This window comes from Lithobates pipiens, unplaced genomic scaffold, assembly GCF_037356315.1.
Source record: "Lithobates pipiens isolate NorthernLeopardFrog02 unplaced genomic scaffold, aLitPip1_a1.2 Scaffold_19, whole genome shotgun sequence".
Classification (NCBI taxonomy): domain Eukaryota; kingdom Metazoa; phylum Chordata; class Amphibia; order Anura; family Ranidae; genus Lithobates; species Lithobates pipiens.
Window position 1 is genome coordinate 457,314,290 of NW_027507764.1, and position 25,797 is coordinate 457,340,086.

Sequence of the window (25,797 nt, forward strand, 5' to 3'; positions counted from 1 at the left end):
GACCCCCATATACTACCGCATAAAGCCCCCTGATTGCCCCCTAGTTAACCCTTTCACCAGTGATCACCATATAACTGTTACAGGTGACGCTGGTTGGTTAGTTATTTTTTTATAGTTTCAGGGCACCCGCCATTTATTACCTAATAAAGGTTTAACCCCCTGATCACCCGGCAGGTGTCATTTGTGACTAATAACTGTTAGGGCAGTTAGGGTTAGCCCCCTTTAGTTCTAAGGTACCCCCCTAACCCCCCCAATAAAGGTTTAACCCCGTGATCACCCCCCGTCGCCAGTGTCACTAAGGCTGGGTTCACATTGCAGCGGTTTATGAGAACGGATGTGATTCGCACCGCACTGCAGTGCAAATCACATCCGATCTCTGTGCGATTCGAGTTCAGCTATACAGATAGTATGGCTGAATTCGTGTCGCACCCGCCGCACCCGCCGCAAACTCGCACGGGACCCTTTTTTTGGTCCGCAGCAGAATCGGATCGCATGGGTGTTCACACCATGCGATCCAAGTTTGCAGATCGCACTGCGATATGCGAACTGATCTGGGGGTGTCATTAACATTTCACTGACACTCCCAGCAGTTCGCATAGGGCAGTGTGAACTGCCGCCGGGAGGCATGCGATGCGGGAACCCGCCGCGCATTCGTGGCGTTCCCGCATCGCTCCAGTGTGAACCCAGCCTAATAAGCGATCGTTTTTCTGATCGCTGTATTAGTGTCACAGGTGACGCTAGTTAGGCAGGTAGGTATTTAGGTTCGCCGCAGCTTTTTATAGCGCCAGGGACCCCCATATACTACCGCATAAAGCCCCCTGATTGCCCCCTAGTTAACCCTTTCACCAGTGATCACCATATAACTGTTACAGGTGACGCTGGTTGGTTAGTTATTTTTTTATAGTTTCAGGGCACCCGCCATTTATTACCTAGTCTCACTAGTGTACCCCTAAATTTAGGGGTGTCTACTTTCTAAAATGGGGTCATTTGGGGGGGGGGGTTTGTGCCATCTTGGCATTTTATGGCCTTCAAAACTGTAACGCCCTTAGAAAGCCTGAAGGCGGTGCTTGGTTTTTGGGGCCCCGTACGCGGCTAGGCTCCCAAAAAGTCCCACATATGTGGTATCCCCGTACTCAGGAGAAGCAGCAGAATTTATTTTGGGGTGTCATTTCACATATGCCCATGGCATGCGTGAGCAATATATCATTTAGTGACAACTTTGTGAAAAAAAAAAAAGTTTGTAATTTTCCCGCAACTTGTGGCAAAATATAAAATATTCCATGGACTCAACATGCCTCTCAGCAAATAGCTTGGGGTGTCTACTTTCTAAAATGGGGTCATTTGTGGGGGTTTTGTGCCATCTTGGCATTTTATGGCCTTCAAAACTGTAATAGGTAGTGAGAAGTGAACTCAAAAAATTACGCCCTTAGAAAGCCTGAAGGCGGTGCTTGGTTTTCGGGGCCCCGTACGCGGCTAGGCTCCCAAAAAGTCCCACATATGTGGTATCCCCGTACTCAGGAGAAGCAGCAGAATTTATTTTGGGGTGTCATTTCACATATGCCCATGGCATGCATGAGCAATATATCATTTAGTGACAACTTTGTGAAAAAAAAAAAAAAAAAAAAAAAGTTTGTAATTTTCCCGCAACTTGTGGCAAAATATAAAATATTCCATGGACTCAACATGCCTCTCAGCAAATAGCTTGGGGTGTCTACTTTCTAAAATGGGGTCATTTGTGGGGGTTTTGTGCCATCTTGGCATTTTATGGCCTTCAAAACTGTAATAGGTAGTGAGGCGTGAAATCAAAAATTTACGCCCTTAGAAAGCCTGAAGGCGGTGCTTGGTTTTCGGGGCCCTGTACGCGGCTAGGCTCCCAAAAAGTCCCACATATGTGGTATCCCCGTACTCAGGAGAAGCAGCAGAATTTATTTTGGGGTGTCATTTCACATACGCCCATAGCATGTGTGAGCAATATATCATTTAGTGACAACTTTGTGTAAAAAAAAAAAAAAAATTTTTTTTTTGTCATTATTCAATCGCTTGAGGCAAAAAAATAAAATATTCAATGGGCTCAACATGCCTCTTATCAATTTCCTTAGGGGGTCTACTTTCCAAAATGGGGTCATTTGGGGGGGTTTTGTACTGCCCTGTCATTTTAGCACCTCAAGAAATGAGATAGGCAGTCGTAAACTAAAAGCTGCGTAAATTCCAGAAAACGTACCTTAGTTTGTAGATGTGACAACTTTTGCGCAAACCAATAAATATACAATTATTGACTTTTTTTTTACCAAAGACATGTGGCTGAATACATTTTGGCCTAAATGTATGACTAAAATTGAGTTTATTGGATTTTTCTAATAACAAAAAGTAGAAAATATCATTTTTTTTCAAAATTTGCGGTCTTTTTACGTTTATATCGCAAAAAATAAAAATCGCAGAGGCAATCAAATACCATCAAAAGAAAGCTCTATTTGTGGGAAGAAAAGGACGCAAATTTTGTTTGGGTACAACATTGCATGACCGCGCAATTACCAGTTAAAGCAGCGCAGTGCCAAAGTGTAAAAAGACCTCTGGTCATTTACCAGCAAAATGGTCCGGTCTGAAAGTGGTTAAGCTGCAAAAAAAGCTCAAAAAAGCGGCTGTAAAAACGTCCGTGTGCAACACTTCAGAAAGTCACAGATCCCACCATGGTATTTCTGTCTTGTATAAATACAAGTAAAAAAAAAAAAAAGGTAAGTTTGTGCCTAAGCCTAAACAACAATACACACACATTTACCATTCTCCACATTTCAAAACCAGAAATGATTTGTATAGTGAGAAAAAGGGGTAATAATGGTTATAGGTCTTAAATCAAACCTATGATTGTGTGTACAATTGCTAATTAGTCTTTATTGAAATTATTATAAAGGTAAAATTATGGGGCAAATAGAAATGGCTATGACTATCTGGATTAGCAGCAGCCTTGATCATTCAAACAATATTCTCCAGCCAGCTGAGTACTGAATGCGAAGAAAGGTTTTTTAAATTAACAGACACCTAAGAATGTATTGTATATTTTTCATTTTGCAATTACAGAGAACAATTTAAACTTCACACTGAAACTGCATTTGAAAATGGATATATTGTATGTAGTTTCAGTATGCAATTATATGTGTATCCATACTCTATTTTTTTTGCTGTCTGTGTCTAGTTCCTGTCTCAGAAACACAACAGGAAGAAATAAATCTCTCCAAAGTGATGGGGTTTACCCTCTTAGAAAGTTGCCACTGTAAAAAGTATCCCTATTGGAAAATTTCCCCCTTCCCTTGTATTCCAATGACAGCTGTAAAATGTAGTAAGACACTGCCATCAATAAAAACCGGATTGGGGTTATAATTCTTCCCTATCCAATTCATCATTTTACAAACAACAGAAAAGAGGCACTTGTGGACATGCCTTATACATTTTACTTTGAATTCATTATACTTTTAGTTTGCATAAATAAAAAACAAATACAAACTACAAGGGTGCTAGGGGGAGTTTTGCTTAAAGGAATGATCTAAAATTAACATTGCAGTTACAACTAATAAATATTATAGCAGTGAAGTCTCACATACCCAAATCATACCATTTAATGTGTGCCAAAGAAAAAGAACAAAACATTAGATATACATAATTCAAACAAATACAAAATGTATAAAATCATTGCAGTGATGTGAAGGATAACTCCAACAAGGAAAAATAAAAGTATATATATATATATATATATATATATATATATATATATATATATATATATATATATATATATATATATATACCAGGTTGTCTATGGAGTTCATAATTCAACTACAGCTAAGAAAAGTTTTACAAATCCCTACACAGCAATGGCTAGGCCAGTGATGGCGAACGTTGGCACACCAGATGTTTTGGAACTACATTTCCCATGATGCTCAGCTACACTGCAGAGTGCATGAGCATCATGGTAAATGTAGTTCTAAAACATCTGGGGTGCCAAGGTTCGCCATCACTGGGCTAGGCAAAGGGTGAAACATTCAGAAATGAAATAAACTGCATGTTAGTAATGGCTACTGTGCTGTGAAGAGCCTGCAGAAGCAGTCTGGTTCCAAAAGCCTAATGAAGCAATGCATCCAAATGAAGAATGCAAATATAAAAAGTTTTTTTTCTCTTTTTAACTTTACATACTTATTGTTGAATTTTGTAGTTTGCCTGCAGTTTTCCTTTACCACAAGCAGCTAATAACTTACCATTTCTGGATTTATTTAGATTTTCGGTGCACAACTTATTTCCATGTCTCCTAACCAGTCAACATAGGGATGCTCAGTCTTGGTTGGTGTATATCCCTTCCAGATCCTGCAGTGATGGAGTCACTACTGGTCACACTGCCCCTGATTGCTCATTTTTGCCCCACTTATACTTAAGAGGGACCATAAAAAGGTCACCAGTCCCTCTCAGCGTATCACTGCACCTGATGACGTTGCTTATACAGCAACACACGTAGAACATTTGGTCATCAGTCCATATGATATCGTCCACCATTTTGCACTGATCCAGGTTACACCATCTTATCCTTTTCACTCACAGGTTTTCCACACATACTTTTCCATCATATCCTTCCTCCTCATTTCTCCTGTATTTGTACACTTATTCTTTGGCAATTTTAGGAAGTAGTACTGAGGTTTGGCTTTTGAGGGCAGTTTCAATTATTATGCTCATACATATATACGAGGTGTGTCTATTAAATAATGAGACTGTGATCCCACCTAGTAAACAAAGAAATCAGAACCAGTTATAACTACATGTGTGGTGACCTTGAACATGTTTGAACCTGCATGAAAATCAGCAACACTCTATGACATGCAGTTGATTGTGAGTCGCCATTTAGTTTGGTTATTTTTTGTAGTGTGTCGAAAAAATGCCAAGTTTTAAAGTTGAACAACCTGCCAATTTGAATTTTTTTGTAAAATTGCACAAAACACCAACATAATGTTTTCAAATGCTTAATACAGCATGGGAATGACGGCCTGTCTCGTGCGTGTGTGTTTGAGTGGCACGAGAATGAATTCCCAAAAGTTAAATCAGTGCGTAAAGGGACGCGTTTCAAGTCAGTTGATGCTGTAAAGAAGAAAACGGCGGATGTGTTGAAACAGCTGATAGAAATAGATTTTTTCCATGCCTTCGACCAGTGGAAAACAAGACTGCAGCAATGTATTAGTGCAAATGGGGAATATATTGAAGAGGACAAGCATTACATTTATAATACATATAAATAAAGGTGAAATATTTAATCACTCTCGTTATTTAATAGACACACCTCATATATACCTTGTATTCAGCATGTGATGGATGTTTTTATTGGTGGATTGCATCATACAATTTTATATGTTTATTCACTGACCCGGGACAGTACAGCTCAGTTTATATTGCATTACAGCTGATAACATTTTACAGTGACTGGTTTTTGTAGGTTTTTTTCTGGGGTTGCTTTACTATTGTATTGTGTTCTGTTACTTTTTCATACATTTTTGTGTTGCAGATAATTGTCTTTTTAGGGGTACTCTACTGCATGTATGTTGTGTATATTATGCTTTTCCCTGTCTGCACACTTATTGATGCTGGTTTGCTTAGGTGTATTATTGTTTTCAAAAGCATGTAGTGATTCTTGATAGCTGCTGGTCTCATTCCAGCATCCTGGTTTGGGTTGCGATACATTCTCCCTGTCCGATTGTCCACCTGCAAAGTGATTAATGTGGGCAGTTTTTGGGGGCAGACCAAACCTGATTGAAGCCAGCCAAGCCTGCAGTCTCATGCTTGTGATATTGCATTTGTAACACGTGCTCCAAGCTCTCTGTTTGTCTGCCCAGCCTGCTAGTTTGGATTCCCTCGTTGACGATCTCTAAATCATATATCGACTACTCTCTGAACTCTGCTTGCCTTTTGACTACGGATTTGACCCAGATTATTCTGAACCTTTTCTGCCTTGTCTCTGGACTGTCATTGAACAACTCTGCCTCTCTGCCAACCACAAGTACCTGTGTGCTGTGTTTAGGTTGCACCTGCCCCACCATGGTAGCCAGGCACTATAGTATTATGTATAAGTCCTGGGGGCAACCGAGTACCGGTAGGCCTGGCTTGCCTTATGGGAAAGGGGGCTGCTCTAGGTGAAGAACACAGAAGCCAGCTATAGTGCCTGACTACCTGCGTTAGGGGTAAAAGTGACAATTGTTCTCGCCTACAAAATGTTTGACCCAATGCCTGCACACTGGTATTGCTATAACTTGACATTATTTACAAAATATCTTTTGATATATATATTTTTTTGCTTATACAACACAGATAGCATAATGTGGTATACAATTGCACTCTGCTTGTACGGTATCCTACGGGCCTGTTTTTTTAGCCTACTGGAAACATGGAAGCCTTTTTACATAATTTATAATCCAGCTGGCAGGATAAATTGCATACGATATTTCAAGTTAACTGTACTCCTCATTTAAAGAGATTTATATAGTAAATTGCAAGATAAACACACAAAATTTTCCTAAGTACGGTGAAATATAGAGTTTAGAACTGTATTTGAAAGAACAGTTTTTCCCTAGAGGCATTAGAGTACAGGTTTTTTTTCTGGCCTGGGAGGTGTCTAAGTAATGTAAACAGAAATAAGAGCTGGGTCAAAGTAAATGTTCAGAAATCTGAAATCTTTTTAAAAAATTTTTTGGAACATCATAGATTTCTTCTTACATCTATTAAAAATGATATATGTGAGATGACTGAAGAGTTGCAAAAACTGGAGTTTTAGAGAGCAGTTCAAAGTTTTCAGAGCCAGTTACAGGGAGATATGGAGAAGATATAGTGATATTATTAATGGCAAGAGAGTAAAATTGGAGAGAGGGATAGAGCGGATATTGCCACAGGCTGTGCATAGGTGGAAACACAAAGGCAAATGAAGGAGAGGTGGTGTATGACAAGTGTGATGGTGAGGGGCTGATGCCTGGCATAGAAATGGAGAGTGAGCTTTTATTATCTGGACGCGACAAAGACATAGTAAAGGAACCAAAGAGGTGGCCAAAAACACAGGGCTCAGAGTTGAGAAGGACAAAACACTTTACACAAGCATTACAAGACAAATACACAGAGGAAGACTAAGCAGCAAAAAGATGCACAATTGAATATTAACAATTTATCAAGCACTTTAATTTATCATTGTCTGAGATTGAGGGCCTTACATAAGGGTCTTTCCTTCTCAACAAATAGTTTGGTTAAACTCATTTCATTTTTTTTGTATAAAATTGAAATATGCATAAAGTTCTAGGGTAGAACAGCTGCCATCGGACATGGATGATATAGACAGCCAAGTCTTTCAGGATTTATTTCTTTATGACAGGAGAGATGAATAGAAAGCTACAAAGGTCCCAGCTATTCAAAAATCCCAATGCCACTATAACTTAACTGGATGTATAACCTGCAGTAAAATTGTTTCATGATACTGTTTCTTTAGAAGTGAAAAGCATACCTACTAGAAATATGATGAGAGGGAACCTAACTCCAGAAGAGACAAAGGCACTGTACAACCTCTCGAGGAGGACAGACTTCCTAATTAAAGGAGCTGACAAAGAGGGTCAATTTGTTGCATGGTCCATTGAGATGCTTCAGCTTAATAAGATGGCACATTACAGGTGGATATCATACAACCCTAATAAAGCCTATAAAAAATGAAATATATTTTTTACTTGCAGGCCTGTGGATACAGTGCATGGATGTCAGGAGAGGCTACAGCGGTACTCCTGCCATCAGATGAGCACATTTTAAACTTATATCTTGTGAGTGGTTTGCATCTCTATTAAATCTTTTTACACCAATACTACACTCCGGTGGCGCTTCCCGTCTTTCCGTCGGTTTATCAAACCACTATGGCTGACCCCCACATCTAAAAACTGCATTCTGATCCCATCTCCACCCCTACTATAGCCAACAGGCCTTAACCCATTTCACCCCCTCCTCTAACCACAGTGCCTGCCTACCCATCCTGTACCCCACTTCCAGCCAGCATACCTGACCCCATCCCCACCCCCAACTACTGCTCTTGACATCCAACCCCTAAACACTGTTCCTTACCCCATCCCCACTCTCCTACCTCTTTTAGGTTGACTTGTCCCATTTTTGGTGGATTTCTCACTTGTGAATTTTATCCCATTTACTTACCATTTTTAGGCTTATTTTTGCATGCTTTGGGGCATAATTTTTTGGTGCCCAACTTACTTCAATGTCTCCTAACCAGCAGCAGATGGATGCTCCATTCCTGGGTACTGATTTGTGTACAACTCTACCAGTCAAATTGTCACTTTCGGTAACGCCGCCTGCATTTGGCAGTCATTTATTCTGAACCCACACTTATAAAGGTCCCCACTCTAACCCATGGTGTTGCTGATCCTGATGAAGCTGCTTGGACATGGATATGTTTACTCACTGACCCAAGCTGGTACAACTCAGGACTCAGTTTGAGTTCCCTTCAGTTGAAACCAGGATACAGGGAATGATGTGTGGATATGTATTGGGGGCTTTGAGTGTTTTCAACTTGTGGGTGTTTTTCTGGGGGTTGCTTTATTATTGTATATTGTTCTGATTGATTCGATTTTTTTCATACCTACTAGTGGTATGGATAATTTTTGTGTGTCCAGCCTGTGATTGGACAGTGAAAGGAGAATTAGCATCCTGGTGATCCTTCTGTCACTCTGCTCCTATCAGAATGCTAGTACATAAGCACTGCTTCACACCTGATTGTTTTCAGGTCTTGACCCTCCTACAATCTGAGACCTGTAGTACTGGGGAGTGCACTGCTTGCATTAAAATTAATTTAGAAATGTATTATTAAATACAGGGCTGTACATATTTCTGTCTTGTATATCTGCCTGCAGTGCATCTTAAAAAAGTGCGGAACTAAAGTCTCAGATTTTTTACATTTCTTCTCATTTCCCTTCTCTCTGCATTGATATCACAGAAGATGTAAGCAATTTCTTTATTCCTCCTATTTCACTGCAAGCCTGATTTACTAAAGTTGAGTACAGGTTTATGTGAGAACAAAAATTAGCATTTTATTGTCACATTTTTATCATTAATCAGATGTTTTCATATTTGTTTTCTTAGATAAGTACCTGTGAAAATCAATTACATTTCATGTGATTTAAAGCAAATAAGGATTATGCCGCGTACACACAATGGGAAATGCCGCCAACAAAATTCCGATGAGAGCTTGTGAGAACTTACTTTGCATTTTTTATGCCCCATACACATGGTCGGACATTCCGACCACAAAATCCGTCAGATTTATTCCGAGGGATTTTGGCCGAAACTTGCATTGCATACACACGCTCACACAAAGTTGTCGGAAAATCCAATTGTTCTGAACGAGGTGACGTCAAGCACGTAGGTCGGGAATATAAATGGGCCAGTCGCCAATAGCTTTCGTCTCTTAGTTTATCCTGAGCATGTGTAGCACGTTGTCCATCAGAATTATCTACAAACGATCAGAATTTATGCGATCGGATTTTGTTGTTGGAAAATTTTAGATCCTGCTCTCAAACTTTGTGCGTCGGAAAATCTGACGGAAAAAGTCAGATGGAGTCCACACATGGTCAGATTTTTCGACAACATGATCCGATAGCACATTTTCCATTAGAGTTGTAAAATGGATAATTTATAGAGAAGATATAGAAGTCCTGTAGCACAAAGAGATTCACTAACACACAGCGCAACCCCCCACAGTTAGTAACACGCCCCTAGGACACACTTAACCCCTACACTGCTACCCCCTGGTTAACCCCTTCACTGCCAGTGTCATTTACACAGGAATCACTGCATTTGTATAGCACTGATTGCTGTATAAATGACAATGATTCCAAAAATGTGTCAAAAATGTCCGATGTGTCCACCATAATGTCGCAGTCACAATAAAAATTGCTGATCGCCGCCATTACTAGTAAAAAAAAAAAATATTAATAAAAATGCCATAAAACTATCCCCTATTTTGTAAACGCTATAAAATTTGCGCAAACCAATCAATAATCATGTATTGCTATTTTTCTTTACCAAAAATATGCGGCAGAATACTTATCAGCCTAAACTGAGGAAAAAAAATGTTTTTTTATATATTTTTGGGGGATATTTATTATAGTAAAAAATAATGCGTTTCTTTCACAATTGTCGCTCTACTTTTTGCTTATAGCGCAAAAAATAAAAACCGCAGGGGTGATCAAATACCACCAAAAGAAAGCTCTGTTTGTGGGAAAAAAAGACGTAAATTTTGTTTGAGAGCCACGTCGCACAACCTCGCAATTGTCAGTTAAAGCGACGCTGTGCCGAAACGCAAAAAGTGGTCTGGTCTTAAGCCAGCAAAATGGTCCGGTCTGAAAGTGGTTTTAATAACATTTTCTGCTTTTGAAGAACCTGTGAATGTATCTTGATACCGTTACTTTTCCTGTCCATAGTGTCCACAGGCATAGATTATTTGTTGACAGCAGGGCATCTTACCATACAGTCAACCAGGATATTATAACACAGAGCTGCTTTGAGAGTTTAAAGTGAATATTTGTAGCAAGGATTTGAATTATACGTACACTTAAAAAAACGTAAAAACATAAAAAAGATTTTAAGATGTTGCTGCACTTGCACCCAACTAACCTTTATTGTTTCCTGAATAATAATTTTTCATTTGCTAGAAAAAAATTACCTATTCATCTATCAGTCCTTGCACTTTCTTTTTAAAGGTAAGAACACTCAATCACTGGTCTACAATGTGTTGACGGTGTTGTCACCCCCATCCATGCGTACTCCCTTTGGGCTTCAGTGTATGCATATACAAAGCTATTGTAATGAATTATTGAACTGAAAGGAGGAGGTAGGTGTAGAGCTTGCGGACAAGAGAGTGCTGTACCCAGAAGTGACAAGCTCGCCGCCACCCACCATTACATGAAGAAGCAGCTCATAAAAGTGATTATTTTTTTTAACATATGCAAATTTATTTAAAAATGGGTATTACCTTGCCTCAAACTTTTTTATTTTTTACATTATGGGTTTACTTCTGCTTTAGTTAAAGTGTCACTAAACCCACATCAAAAAACTGATCAATAAATCCTGTATTACATGCTGTTCATACTCAGTCACTACGAGACAGTGCATCCAGAAAATATTCACAGCGCTTCACTTTTTCCATATTTTGTTATGTTACAGCCTTAATCTAAAATGGATAAAATTCATTATTTTCCTCAATAACCTATAAACAATACCCTGTACGGACAACATGAATGAACATTGTTGGAAATCTTTGCAGATTTATTAAAAATAAAAAACAAAAATAAAAAGCCCATGTACATAAGTATTCACAGCCTTTGCTCAGTACTTTTGTAACCGCTTCCTGACCGCCTCACGCAGATATACTGCGGCAGAAGGGCACGTACAGGCAGATTAACATACCTTTACATTGTCCTTTAAGAGACGGCTTGCAGGCGCGCGCCCACCCGCCGGGAGCTCCTTGACCGCGGGCATACCCACGATGGTCTCGCGGATGAGGAAGAACAAGGGGCGATGCTAATGTAAACAAGCATCTCCCCGTTCTGCCTAATGACACTGTCACTGTTCAGCGCTTCCTGTAATCAGGAGTGGTGATCAGTGACGTGTCACACACAGCCCCTCCTCCCCCAGTTAGAATCACTCCCTAGGACACACTTAACCCCTACAGCGCCAGCTAGTGGTTAACCCCTTCACTGCCAGTGGCATTTTTACAGTAATCAATGCAATTTTTTAGCATTGATCGCTGTATTAATGTCAATGGTCCCAAAAATGTGTCAAAATTGTCTGATGTGTCCGCCATAATGTCGCAGTCATGATAAAAATCGCTAATCGACGTCATTACCAGTAAAAAAAAAAAATCAATAAAAATGCCATAAAACTATCTCCGCTGACAGGTACAGAGACTAGTACAGGGGGATTGCTGCCAACTCTACAAGACCAGATAACCAACTATCAGACAGCAATTGCCAATGCAAAGCAAGCCAATGAGACCTCCAAAGCCAGGCGATATGAGAGAGGACTAAAGGAGTAACTGAATAATAACCGGACCAGTTTTACATAGCGACACAGCAGCTTACACTGTGGAGGCGCTTTAACCCCTGCAGGGGCAGGGGAGCTGGTGAGTGTGGCAATTTGTCTTATACACGTCAATTCAGGATACATCGAACACTGAGCACCAGTCACTTTAACCTATTCTGAACTTTTTAAAGATTTTCTTGTTGAGTCAAATGGACATTATTATCATGTGCGGGAAAAAATAGAAGACCCATATCCACTTTTTTTGCATAAGAGCACAAGCACTTTATATTGCACAGAGTTGTGTATTTCATATATATATATATATATATATATATATATATATTTTTTTTTTTTATAGATGTTTACTTGCACTAGCACTTCTAGTTTGAAATTTTCACGTTGAAGTAATTTTATAGATGTTTACTTGCACTAGCACTTTCAATTTGCAATCTGCATATGGTATTCATTATTATTGTGGTGAATTCTGAATTATAGTAGATAGATTTATATATTTTGCTTCAGGAGAGCGCCATAGCTACCACCACAGTGTTTACATTTCTTCCAACCTACTAGGCTGGTAATATTTGGTAGTAGCAGCCCCCCTATTTTCAAATTTTTTTCAAATACTTTTTTCCATAGCGCAACCTTATCCCCCCTTTTCTTATAAAACTATCCCCTATTTTGTAAACGCTATAACTTTTGCGCAAACCAATCAATAAATGCTTATTGCGATTTTTTTACCAAAAATATGTAGAAGAATACGTATCGGCCTAAACTGATATTTCCCAAGTGTTCTTCCAGGACAGCCCTTGAGAGATGGAGCTCCTCCCATCGACACAGGAAACACATTGCCACAGTTCAAAAGGCGGTCCCTCAGGTCCCTGGTCAGTCATTTGTGTTTCCTCCGTCGGAGGAACATGTTGCCAGGAACCTGGAGGCCCCTCTCAGGGGCTGCCTGAGAACCTGCAAGCCTAAGGGACCGGGTCCTGGTTTATGGCTGCAGTTTGGGTCCATACCTTTTTTCTTTGGCTCGGGTACCGTCCAGCTGAACCGGAGCAGACCCGTTACCCTCCTCCTTCCAGTGCCGAGGTGGCCAGGGGCAGAATGACGCCGGTTTCCCCCAGGAGTGGTGAGTGGAACCTTCCATCTTCCCTCCTCGTTGCAGGGGGTCGGAGACGCCGAGCGTTCACTTCCGGCGGAACCGCGTCATCACTGCGTGCCGAGACTTCCGGTTCCGGGTCTCTAAGGGTACAAGGAGGAGAGGGAGAGCCAGCGCTGTGCCTGTGAAGCCCGACCAGCGTCCAGCTATACCGGATTAGCGGCGGGATTCGGAGCGTCAGAGGGGGACCATGGAGGCTATTCCCCAGGATACTCCGGCGGAGACAGGCACCAGCCAAACCCAGGTAGGCTGCTGGGCATGCTATTACTCTGGTGGAGTGGTGGTGTTTGTAGGCTGGGCCCTGTAGTGCCCCACGGTGGCGGTTTACTCACAGTGAGGTTGTTTGTTAGTGGTGATTCTAAGAGGGACATGGTGCTGACGCTAAGAAATCCTTTGTCTTCTTATTTTCAGGCTAAAGAGATGCCAAGGGAAGACAAGACAGGCCGCAAAAAGTGCCCTAATTGTGGGAATAGGTTGTCCTCTGGCTCTAACAAAGCCCTATGCAAGCAATGCATTGCAAGCTTGCTTAAATCTGAGGCAGATTCCCCTTTAGCAAAGTTTTTGGGCTCCTTTAAAGAGGAAATGGCGTCGACCTTTAAGTCCCTCCAGGAGTTAATCACTGACGTGAGATCAGCTGCAGCTGCCTCCACGAGTAAAACAACTATAATCTCATCCTCACCATGCCTTACAACACCCAGCTCAGGGGAGCCCCGTATGGTCAGGGAGCCTAGCCCCACGTTGATTAGCCCCGAATCCTCTGACACTGACTCGGGTCAGGAAGAGGATCAAGCAGCATCTAAAGCCTCAAAATATAGATTATCTCTCGAGGAAGTAGATGAGCTAATGGGGGCTATCTATGATACGCTGGAAATTGAGGAGGAAGAAACTCAGTTATCCAGACATGATCAAATGTATGAGGCTCTGGGGAAAAAGAAAGCAAGGGTTTTTCCTATACATAAGGTGCTTTCTGACCTTGTCCTTAAGGAGTGGTCTGAACCAGACAAGAAGGTTTTCTTTCCTAAATCCCTTAAGAGAAGGTTCCCTTTTGATGAGAGCCCAGAGGCGGTCTGGAATAAAAATCCTAAACTAGACGCCCCTCTGTCCAAAATCTCAAAGCAGGCTGATCTGGCCTTTGAGGATATGGGCCACCTGAAAGATCCCATGGACAGGAGAACAGACATTGTCTTAAAGAGGGCCTGGGATGCCTCTATGGCAGGCTTAAAACCAGCTCTAGCCACTTCCTGTGTAGCTAGAAACCTGGAGTTCTGGTTATCGCAACTACAAGAACACTTAAAGGCAGGCACTCCTAGGGGGGAGCTTTTGAAATCCTTCCCTATGCTTTTTAAGGCCACCAGTTTCATCTCTGACGCCTCCACGGACTCCGTAAAATTTACGGCTAAATCTGCAGCACTTTCAGTGGCAGCAAGGAGGTCAGTATGGATGAAAACCTGGGGGGGAGACACGGCGTCTAAAACCCGCCTGTGCAGCATCCCTTTTACAGGAGACTTAGTCTTCGGGCCTGAATTAGACTCCGCCTTAGAAAGGACGGCGGACAAAAAGAAAACCTTTCCCGCAAAAAAGAAAAATTTTCAAAGAAAAATTTTTCGTCCCTTTAAGGAACCCTCTAAACCAGAGAAGAGTTCAACCCCCAAAAAACATTGGTCGGGACATAAAGGGAAAGGAAAAGGGGGCATACTGTTTAGCCGCCCCAATCAGGATCCCAAACCCCAGTGACGTCAGGGTTCCTGTGGGAGGAAGATTAAGCAAATTTCTTCCACAATGGGAAGAGACAACCTCGAACGAGTTTGTCTTAAATATAATAAAAAGGGGTCATGCGCTGGAATTTCACAGCAACCCGCCTTCCAAGTTTCTGGTGACAAAGCTTCCAAGTCACTCAGAAAAGGCCAGGGCCTTACCTTTACTAATAGGGGAAATGGTAGATCAAGAAGTATTGACACCAGTCCCTATTCAGGAACAAGGGGACGGTTTTTACTCGCACATTTTTGTGGTAAGAAAACCGTCAGGGAGATTCAGACTAATTATGAACCTCCGTCCACTGAATCGCTCCATCCGTTACAAGAGATTTCGGATGGAGTCCATTTATTCCATAAAGAATCTCCTGCAGAAAGAGACATTTATGGCAACCCTGGACCTAAGGGATGCTTATCTGCACATTCCAATAAGGGAGGAATGCCAGAAATTCCTTCGGATGGCAGTGCAGATAGACACAAAGGTTTACCACTTTCAGTGCAGAGCACTTCCCTTCGGTCTATCATCCTCTCCGAGAATCTTTACCAAGGTTCTCGGAGAGGCTTTAGTTCCTCTGAGGCTTCAATCAGTCTCAATTATCCCCTACCTAGACGATCTGCTCCTAACAGCCCACTCAGAGAGTTGTCTTTCTCAGGACCTGGAATTGACTCAACTCAGTCTGAGTCGATTAGGGTGGATTGCCAGTCAGGAGAAATCCAAGACAACCCCAACACAGGAGATCCTGTATCTGGGGTACTGGATCAAGTCTGTAGATCAGAAAATTATACTGCCGGAAGAAAAGATTTTGAATCTGTGGCAGAGAATATCTTTTCTTCAATGCAGCCCCAAGTGTACGGTGAGGGAAGTAATGTCGGTCTTAGGTCTTATGACGGCAGCCATTCCAGCCGTACAATGGGCCAGGTTCCACCAAAGAGAACTTCAGGGTTTTCTGTTAGAACAATTAAAAGGCAGAGATCTGGAGGAGGAGGTATCGATCCCCTCAAGGATAAAACGCTCCCTCTGGTGGTGGAAGGACAGGGAGAACCTAAACAAAGGGGTTCATTGGGTCCTTCCTATCACTTCAACACTAACAACGGATGCGAGCAGTTGGGGCTGGGGAGCCCACTTAGGCTCAAGCTGGGTCCAGGACAAGTGGACCCCGGAGGAGAAATGTTTCTCTTCCAATTGGAAAGAACTAACAGCAATCCTGAGAGCTATTCTAGCTTTCCACCCCGCAATACAGGGTCACCATCTACAAGTCCGTTCAGACAATACGACGGCTGTAGCATACATAAACAAACAAGGAGGAACCAGAAGTCCTCGTTTGATGTTGGTAGCCAGACGCATTCTCCAGTGGGCAGAAGCCAATCTGGAATCCATTTCTGCAGTTCACCTGAAAGGGGAGCTGAACAACAAGGCGGACTTCTTGAGTCGACAGAGGATTTCGAACCAAGAATGGTCCTTACACCCAGAGGCATTCAATCTCATAACAGCTCACTGGGGAGAACCAGAGGTAGACCTTTTTGCGAGCAAGAAAAATGCAAAGGTTCCCAATTTTTTCTCGCTAAACCCAGGAGATCAACCCCTGGCGGTAGATGCCTTGCAAACTCCATGGACTTTCAGTCTGGCGTATGCATTTCCCCCTCTTCATCTCATTCCGAGGGTCCTAGCAAGATTCCTCAAGGAGAAAACCTGTTTGATTCTACTAGCACCTTTTTGGCCCAGGAGACCGTGGTTCACAACGTTGCTACAATTGACAGATTGTCCGCCTCTAAGACTTCCCTACAGACAGGACCTCCTGTCGCAGGGACCTCTTTACCATCCGCAGGTCGCCACACTGAAGCTGTCAGCGTGGTTACTGAGGAGGAAATCTTAAGGAGTAAGGGCCTGTCAGACGAGGTAATTGCGACCTTACTACAGAGTCGCAAACCAGTCACGAGAGCTATTTACAAAAAAGTCTGGAAAAAATTTAATAGCTGGCTGAATAGCCGTGACATAAATACGGCTAATATTCGACAGTTTTTACAGGAAGGTGTAAACAAGGGTTTAACCCTAAGTACTATTAAGGTACAGATAGCTGCCTTAAGTGTATACCTAGATGAACGCTTACAGGAAAATCCTTTTGTCGCTAGATTCTGTAAGGCAGTCGCTAGACGTAAGCCAGTCAGAATCACAAAAGTCCCATCCTGGGATTTAGCAGTTGTGCTAAAAGCTTTCTTGGGGTCACCCTTTGAGCCTATCTCAGAGGCCTCCCTAAGGCTTATTACCTTTAAGACAGTTCTCCTGGTGGCAATCACTTCAGCCCGTAGGGTCAGTGAAATCCAAGCACTTTCCATCAGGGAACCATTCCTACAGATCCTAGAAGACAGAGTCATACTAAAGACAGACCCTGGGTTCTTACCAAAGGTAGCATCTAGCTTCCATAGGTCCCAAGATATTGTCCTCCCTTCATTTTGTCAAAATGCAGCAAATGAGAAAGAGGAACGTTTTCATTTATTGGATGTGAGGAGGTGTATTCTAGAATATCTTAAAATAACAAATCCATTCAGAATCTCAGACTCCCTTTTTGTCCTTTTTTCCGGACAGCGTAGGGGACAGAAAGCTTCAAAAGTAACCATAGCTAGATGGATTAGGCTAGCTATAGCAGAGGGGTATAAGGCCTTGAATAGAGATCCTCCTGAGGGTGTTAAAGCTCACTCCACAAGAGCGTTGTCTGCATCCTGGGCAGAAAGAGCTGGTGCCACCCCAGAGCAGGTATGTAAAGCAGCCACATGGTCAAGCTTTTCCACCTTTACAAGGCATTACCGACTGGACTTAATGTCTAGTCAGGATCAGGCCTTTGGGAGGAAAGTCCTCCAGGCCGTGGTCCCCCCCTAATCTGGTAAGTACTTGGGGATCCTCTCAAGGGCTGTCCTGGAAGAACACTTGGGAAAACTGGAGTTAGTACTTACCGGTAACTCCTTTTCCGGTGGTCTTCCAGGACAGCACGATCCCACCCTTTATTTGATTGTAGTGATGTACTAATGTTATTACCTGTTATGGTTTATATGTTTTTCAGTTCCATCCTTCGGTTCTTGGTGAATGACTGACCAGGGACCTGAGGGACCGCCTTTTGAACTGTGGCAATGTGTTTCCTGTGTCGATGGGAGGAGCTCCATCTCTCAAGGGCTGTCCTGGAAGACCACCGGAAAAGGAGTTACCGGTAAGTACTAACTCCAGTTTTTTAGATGCATAAATCAAAAGACAGGAAGGAAGATTAGGGATTTTGGCGGTGCAGGTTAACAAAGTATAATTAAGGTACAAAATTTGTAGTACAAATATTTATTAAGTTTGAAGTTAAAATCAAATAGCAAAATATGCTTAAAAAGTACAGGATAATACAATACAGTGGTTGTTCTTGTTAAGCACAAATAGTCCCATGGGACTATTTGATTTTAACTTCAAACTTAATAAATATTTGTACTACAAATTTTGTACCTTAATTATACTTTGTTAACCTGCACCGCCAAAATCCCTAATCTTCCTTCCTGTCTTTTGATTTATGCTTCAAATTTTCAGGGATGTGGTGCCATATTTGATAGGTGTTGTGTGACGCTGAACCATCAAAATTATTCTGATATTTTTAGATATTTTTGGGGGATATTTATTATAGCAAAAAGTAAGAAATAATGCGTTTTTTTCAAAATTGCTGCTATTTTTTTGTTTATAGCGCAAAAAAATAAAAACCACAGAGATAAGCAAACACCACCAAAAGAAAGCGCTAATGGTGGGGAAAAAAAGGAGGTCAATTTTGTTTGCCACGCCGCATGACCACTCAATTGTCAGTTAAAACGACGTTGTGCCAAATCGCAAAAAGTGCACTGGTCAGGATGGGGGTAAATTATTCCGGGGCTGAAGTGGTTAAAGCACCTTTGGAACCAAACACAGCCTCAAGTCTTTTTGAGTATGATGCTACAAGCTTGGCACACCTATTGTTGGGCAGTTTCTCCCATTCTTTTTTGCAGGACCTCTCAAGCTCCATCAGGTTGGATGGGGAGCTTCGGTGCACAGGCCTTATCAGATCTCTCCACAGATGTTCAATCTGATACAATCTGGGCTCTGGCTGGGCCACTCAAAGACATGTATAGAGTTGTCCCGTAGCCGCTCCTTTGTTACCTTGGCTGTGTAATTAGGGTTGTTGTTGTCATGGCCAGGATACATAAAAATGTTCATAATTCATGAAACACTCAGCCAAGGAGTCGTCATACCAGGGAAGTGTCCCCCTCCCACCAGAGAAAACGTTGATTGAATTATCCTCTCCAGTAGAGGGTTGAGGTCAATATATACAAAACCTTATGTTGAAACATATAACTTGAACAATGGTGCCACTTTACACAAAACCAACTGACAATGGTCAAGCTAGTGTTTTGAGATCCAGATATCAAGGCCTTTGTATGTGTATGTATATATATATATATATATATATATATATATATATATATATATATTAAAATTACAATGTTGCAATTCATTTTGTAAAAATCAATGTGTACTGCAGTCATCCATGTATTGGACAAGGATTTGGCACCAGTCTTTTATGGTTAAAAGGTGGTGGTGTTTGATTCCATAAATCTCTGTAAATCTCAATATATTTGGTTAGGTAGAAATTTCTTAAAGCCAACAAGGTGCACGAGATGGGGACAGCAAACGACAGGGCATAAGGCAAGCAATCGCCATATTATATTAAAGTGGTTGTATACTCGATTTTTAAACTTTTACCTACAGGAAAGCCTATAATAAGGTAATATTTGGTAGTAGCAGCCCCCCTATTTTCAAATTTTTTTCAATTACTTTTTTCCATAGCGCAACCTTATCCCCCCTTTTCTTATAAAACTATCCCCTATTTTGTAAACGCTATAACTTTTGCGCAAACCAATCAATAAATGCTTATTGCGATTTTTTTTACCAAAAATATGTAGAAGAATACGTATCGGCCTAAACTGATATTTTTAGATATTTTTGGGGGATATTTATTATAGCAAAAAGTAAGAAATAATGCGTTTTTTTCAAAATTGCTGCTATTTTTTTGTTTATAGCGCAAAAAAATAAAAACCACAGAGATAAGCAAACACCACCAAAAGAAAGCGCTAATGGTGGGGAAAAAAAGGAGGTCAATTTTGTTTGCCACGCCGCATGACCACTCAATTGTCAGTTAAAACGACGCTGTGCCAAATCGCAAAAAGTGCACTGGTCAGGATGGGGGTAAATTCTTCCGGGGCTGAAGTGGTTAAAGCACCTTTGGAACCAAACACAGCCTCAAGTCTTTTTGAGTATGATGCTACAAGCTTGGCACACCTATTGTTGGGCAGTTTCTCCCATTCTTCTTTGCAGGACCTCTCAAGCTCCATCAGGTTGGATAGGGAGCTTCGGTGCACAGGCCTTATCAGATCTCTCCAGAGATGTTCAATCTGATACAATCTGGGCTCTGGCTGGGCCACTCAAAGACATGTATAGAGTTGTCCCGTAGCCGCTCCTTTGTTACCTTGGCTGTGTAATTAGGGTTGTTGTTGTCATGGCCAGGATACATAAAAATGTTCATAATTCATGAAACACTCAGCCAAGGAGTCGTCATACCAGGGAAGTGTCCCCCTCCCACCAGAGAAAACGTTGATTGAATTATCCTCTCCAGTAGAGGGTTGAGGTCAATATATACAAAACCTTATGTTGAAACATATAACTTGAACAATGGTGCCACTTTACACAAAACCAACTGACAATGGTCAAGCTAGTGTTTTGAGATCCAGATATCAAGGCCTTTGTATGTATATATATATATATATATATATATATATATATTATATATATTATATATATATATATTAAAATTACAATGTTGCAATTCATTTTGTAAAAATCAATGTGTACTGCAGTCATCCATGTATTGGACAAGCATTTGGCACCAGTCTTTTATGGTTAAAAGATGGTGGTGTTTGATTCCATAAATCTCTGTAAATCTCAATATATTTGGTTAGGTAGAAATTTCTTAAAGCCAACAAGGTACACGAGATGGGGACAGCAAACGACAGGGCATAAGGCAAGCAATCGCCATATTATATTAAAGTGGTTGTATACTCGATTTTTAAACTTTTACCTACAGGAAAGCCTATAATAAGGCTTACCTGTAGGTAAAAAAAAATATCTCCTAAACCTGTACGGTTTAGGAGATATCCCCCTCGGTATGCGCCGCTGACTGCAGCGGCGCATGCGCACAAGGGGATTCTCTGCCTGAAAATCCGGCAGTGGCCGGCGGCCGGAATGAAATCTCCCGCGCGCATGCGCGGGAGTGACGATATCGCGGCTCCGGCCACTCACAGCGCCGGAGCCGCGATACCCGGAAGAAACGCAGAGGGAGCATGTCGGCTCCCTTCGGCGTGGATCGGGCCAGATGTCGGGGCCTCGTTCTAAGGTATTTCATAATGAGCTAGTATGCGGTGCATACTAGCTCATTATGCCTTTTGCTTTGCAGGTTTAAAAAAAAAAAAAAAATGTGCGGGTTTACTACCGCTTTAACATGAAACATATTAAAATACATTTCATAATAACACTAAACATCATATATTCTGGTTACACCTTTACCATGATCACAGATGGGTGGGTGAGAATTAGGGCAGTTACCTCCTATATTTGGAACCAACCAATCACAAGATGGTAAACATGAGGAGAGGGAGGTAACCATCCAACAATTTGCACCATACAAAAAGACACACACATGATTCAAGAGACTGTGGACCACAGATCCACATGCTTACATACACTCTCTGGACGAACACAGGCTTGGTAATAAGTGACCACTCCCCATCTAGGACGAATCGAATATACATCCTTTCCTTTAAACGGTGGTGAGATACATGTTGATCAAATTTTAATAATAAACGTTGATCAAATTTTTCTTCCCAAAATTATAGAAATTATATTTTACTGTTTATATTTTAATCTTATCAAGTGCTGTGTGAAGGCTGGTTTAGTATTTAATACTTGTCCCACATTATTTGTCTTGCATTGTGTTGAAGCCAGGTGTGAGTGAAATTAAGATAAACCTGTATTGCAGCTAATTTGACTATTGTGGTCCCAGGGAAATTATTTATTGCTCAATGCAATCTGGTAACCCTGTTAAATTAAGACTTCTTTGAAATGAATAATATCTATCTGTTGGCTCCGCAAGACATATATTGACTTCTTTCCGACCGGATAAAGTCAGAAAATTGCCTTCCAAGCGGCAAGAAATATTGTGTTTTTGAATTTAAGGCGTGGTTAACCACAACCTTTTTGACATGATTTGTTGATTGGGGCTACCCTAGAGTGATTTATCAAATATTGAGGAAAATAGTTTTATTGTTGCGTTGTCTTTGGTAATGTGTATGAAATGTTAATCACCAGAAATTCCGATTTTGTATGAAGTTGTAAAATTATACTTGTATATTAATAAAATTTATTTATTTATTAATTTAATTGGGAGATATTTACACATTTGCACATTTGTAAGAATACCTCATAGAATAACGAACTAGGGAAATTATTGTGGTATATTACTGATTTTCTGAATAGAGTCCACATTTTTTATTTTTTTTATCAATTGCCATTTGTGGCTGGAGGCACTGCGATTCATTATATGTAGATTCAGACATTACCCTTTTATTTATCACGTACCGTTCGTCAAAACACTTTGTTTATATACTTAAAATTCCCCATACTTATTATCATTAAATTTACATAACACACAACAAAAATTGGCAAGCACTGCTGAGATATCCTGTAAGAGGGAATCTTACCAGATTACAAAACATACTGGTGATTGTATTTTCATATACGTTGTGAAGGACATCTGTTGTATAGTAACATGGCAGGAAGTGATAACGAAACAAATTCAGCTAGAAACAGCCGGGATGGTAATACCGCCCCAGCTGTAGCCACCTGAAACCCAAAAAAGGCAACTGAACCTCAGGAAAAGTGGAGTTCTTGACTATGGTGTCACTGAATACATTTGAGATTAGACTTAGGAGGCAATTTAGAGAAGTTTTTTTTACTTTGAACATGTGACCAGCAGCAGGGGACTCGAAGCTCCTCCTGATTATGTTTTACTGCAGACAGGCTGGGAAAAATCTGGGTCATGTGACAGCTGTATATCGATTAGGATTTTTTTTTCAAATAAATACAATGCCATCATCCATATACAGAAATAGAAGGGACAATGAAAATGAAACCGTGAGCGATTAGTATCACTTTAAAGTGGAAGTAAATTACATTTTTCAAAAATCTGCTGACATGCAGGGTATTTGTGACCCTATTGGTCTCTTCTGCCATAAATGCATCCACCTGCCTGTCAGCCATCATGCACACTGAGCCATGCATGTGCATCTCAGCGAACATTTACTGCCCCATCTGGGCCGTGGCGATGTGACGTCATCGCGGCCTGGCCCATCAAACAGCCAAAGGCACCGAACCCGGAAAGGAAGACCGAGGGTGAAGATGGATGCGCTGAGGCCCACCGGATCACACTGCTAGAGGGTACCGTTTGACAGGTAAGTCTGCCATAATGTACTACTATGCTGTGCATAGTAGTACATTATGGCATAACCCACCTGGGGGCCCCTAAAAATAAAATGATATAGCAGAGTGTAATGGAAATTTGTAGGTACTGTATATAATTGTATTCTATTTTATATATATTGCACAATGCCCTCACTTTGCACACGGCACTAATAATGTTTTCAGTACATGTTTTGCATTCTTTCGAGTCCTGATTAGAATTAGCCTGCCTATGTAACGCCCCTTGTTACCATAAACGTACAATTGTAATATTAATGTGATACCTACGTAATCATGTGTATAAAAACCTTCACATGCGTCATAATAAAGGAGAACGGTTATTTGGAAAGATGCTGAGCGTATCTTTTGTGTCTGTTCCCCCTATGCAGTAGTTATTATTAATTTGGAACTACTAATCAATATGAGGATAGGAGTTGCCTATCTATAAAAATATCCATTTCAGGAGTTAACTACAGCTTTAACTCTTTAATGAGGGAAGCACAGGGGTTGTTATTGCTTGCCTCCCCTAAAGAAGATGCCTGGATGTACTTGACAGTACATTTCAGTCACAGACTCAGAACAAGCACACTGTATAGGAGTTTCATAATTCCTTATTTTTATATTTGTTCTGGGCTAGCAACACAAAGAGCAAGCCAAAGTCCCAGCATGAGTCTCTTTAACCTCTGTAGTACACATCACTAGCTTTTAACTCAGATTGGTCTCCTCACAATAGAAAAGCAGTCTTTACATGGCTGACATTAATTACGGTATAGGAGAATAATGGAAAAGACCTACAATAATTGTCCACCTTTTCAATTCCTACTGGCTTTTTGACTAAATGACTGATCTTCACATATTTTTGATGCATTAATGAAAGTACTGCAGCCTCCTTTTTTTTCCTTTGGAAGATAACATACCTGAGCTTTGCCATATCTGGCTCTTGGACTCTGTGGATAGTTCTCTACCAGGGTTTCAAAAGCCTTTAAAGCCTCCTCCAGTTTTCCCTGTAAATCATAAATAAGGCAATAATTACTGGCTATGTTCAATTTACAACACACAAAGAAACAAATCAAGTAATCCCACTAGCAATGCACGCGGATAAAGCATTAGAGCGGTAAATAAGTGGGCAGAGGTTGGGGAGCTGTGTTCAGAATAAAGATGACTAAAATGACAGGAGCACAGGTGGACATTCGTGATAAACCTCTGTGCATTATAAACTCGCTCTACTGCTTCTGCTAAATATAGAAAGAACCTAATGTAAAATTCACTTAAAGTCTTCCATGTGAGTACAAATCAAATTATTCCACATCACTAGAAGTGGGTTAGCCATGTGACCTTGAATTTTTATCAACCGCCATCCCAGGTGTCACTGCAGAAACGCGCGCTGGTAGGCAATAATAAAAATATGATCTAAACAGGCTATAAATAGTGCAATGACTTTACAGGCCTGGATTTGAACCAGGAAGCATGGAAATGCAATCTACAGAACAGAGAATACAAGAGATTTGACACAACATGAGAATTTACTGATTTAAATGATACTCAAACCATTGATATCAGCACATAGCAGGAAATTTCTGCATGCCCACTCAGTTTTCCTCTTCAGCTGCCTAGATGTCTAAAAGTAAGGCCAGGATGCCAGGTTCGAATTTGTGCACCAGATTGGGCAGGACTCTGGCAATCGTACACTATAGAGGAAAACAGACCTGGTGTACTGGGAGGGGCCATTTGTGTGCCGATAGAGGTGGTCAGGCAATTTTTTTCTCACAACATGTTGTCTTTAGCATGTAACTCAACCCCATAAAACCATAAAAAGGTCTATTTATAAAGATTATATAACAAATTCATTCCAGACAATCACAAAGACAGAGGGAAGGGTACATAGGACTATGAATTGGACATTTATCCTAAAATATAATTTACTTTTAGGTAAAAGAACAATATCATCATTGTTTGTGATTAAAAATGTATATAATGTGTACCATAACTAAATACCACATACAGTGGGTAAAATAAGTATTGAACACGTCAACATTTTTCTAGGTAAACATATTTCTAAAGGTGCTATTGACATGATTTTTTTTACCATATGTTGGTAACAACTCATGCAATCCATACATACAAAGAAACCAAAACAAATAAATTCAGAAATTAAGTTATGTGTAATTAAATGGAATGACACAGGGAAAAAGTATTGAATACCCTAACTGAAAGTTATTTAAGACTTGTTACAAAATCCT

The 25,797-nt window shown here is 40.8% G+C and overlaps 1 protein-coding gene across 9 annotated transcripts in view; it reads right to left on the reverse strand.

Annotated features, from left to right (window-relative positions):
• ASPH (aspartate beta-hydroxylase) overlaps window positions 1-25,797 on the reverse strand; it is a 334,747-nt gene that overhangs the window by 92,513 nt on the left and 216,437 nt on the right. For all 9 annotated transcript variants that reach the window (XM_077492760.1, XM_077492758.1, XM_077492757.1 and 6 more), the window contains one exon: window positions 24,475-24,561. In XM_077492760.1, the coding sequence (XP_077348886.1) occupies window positions 24,475-24,561 (87 nt within the window). The remainder of the gene's footprint in view (window positions 1-24,474; window positions 24,562-25,797) is intronic.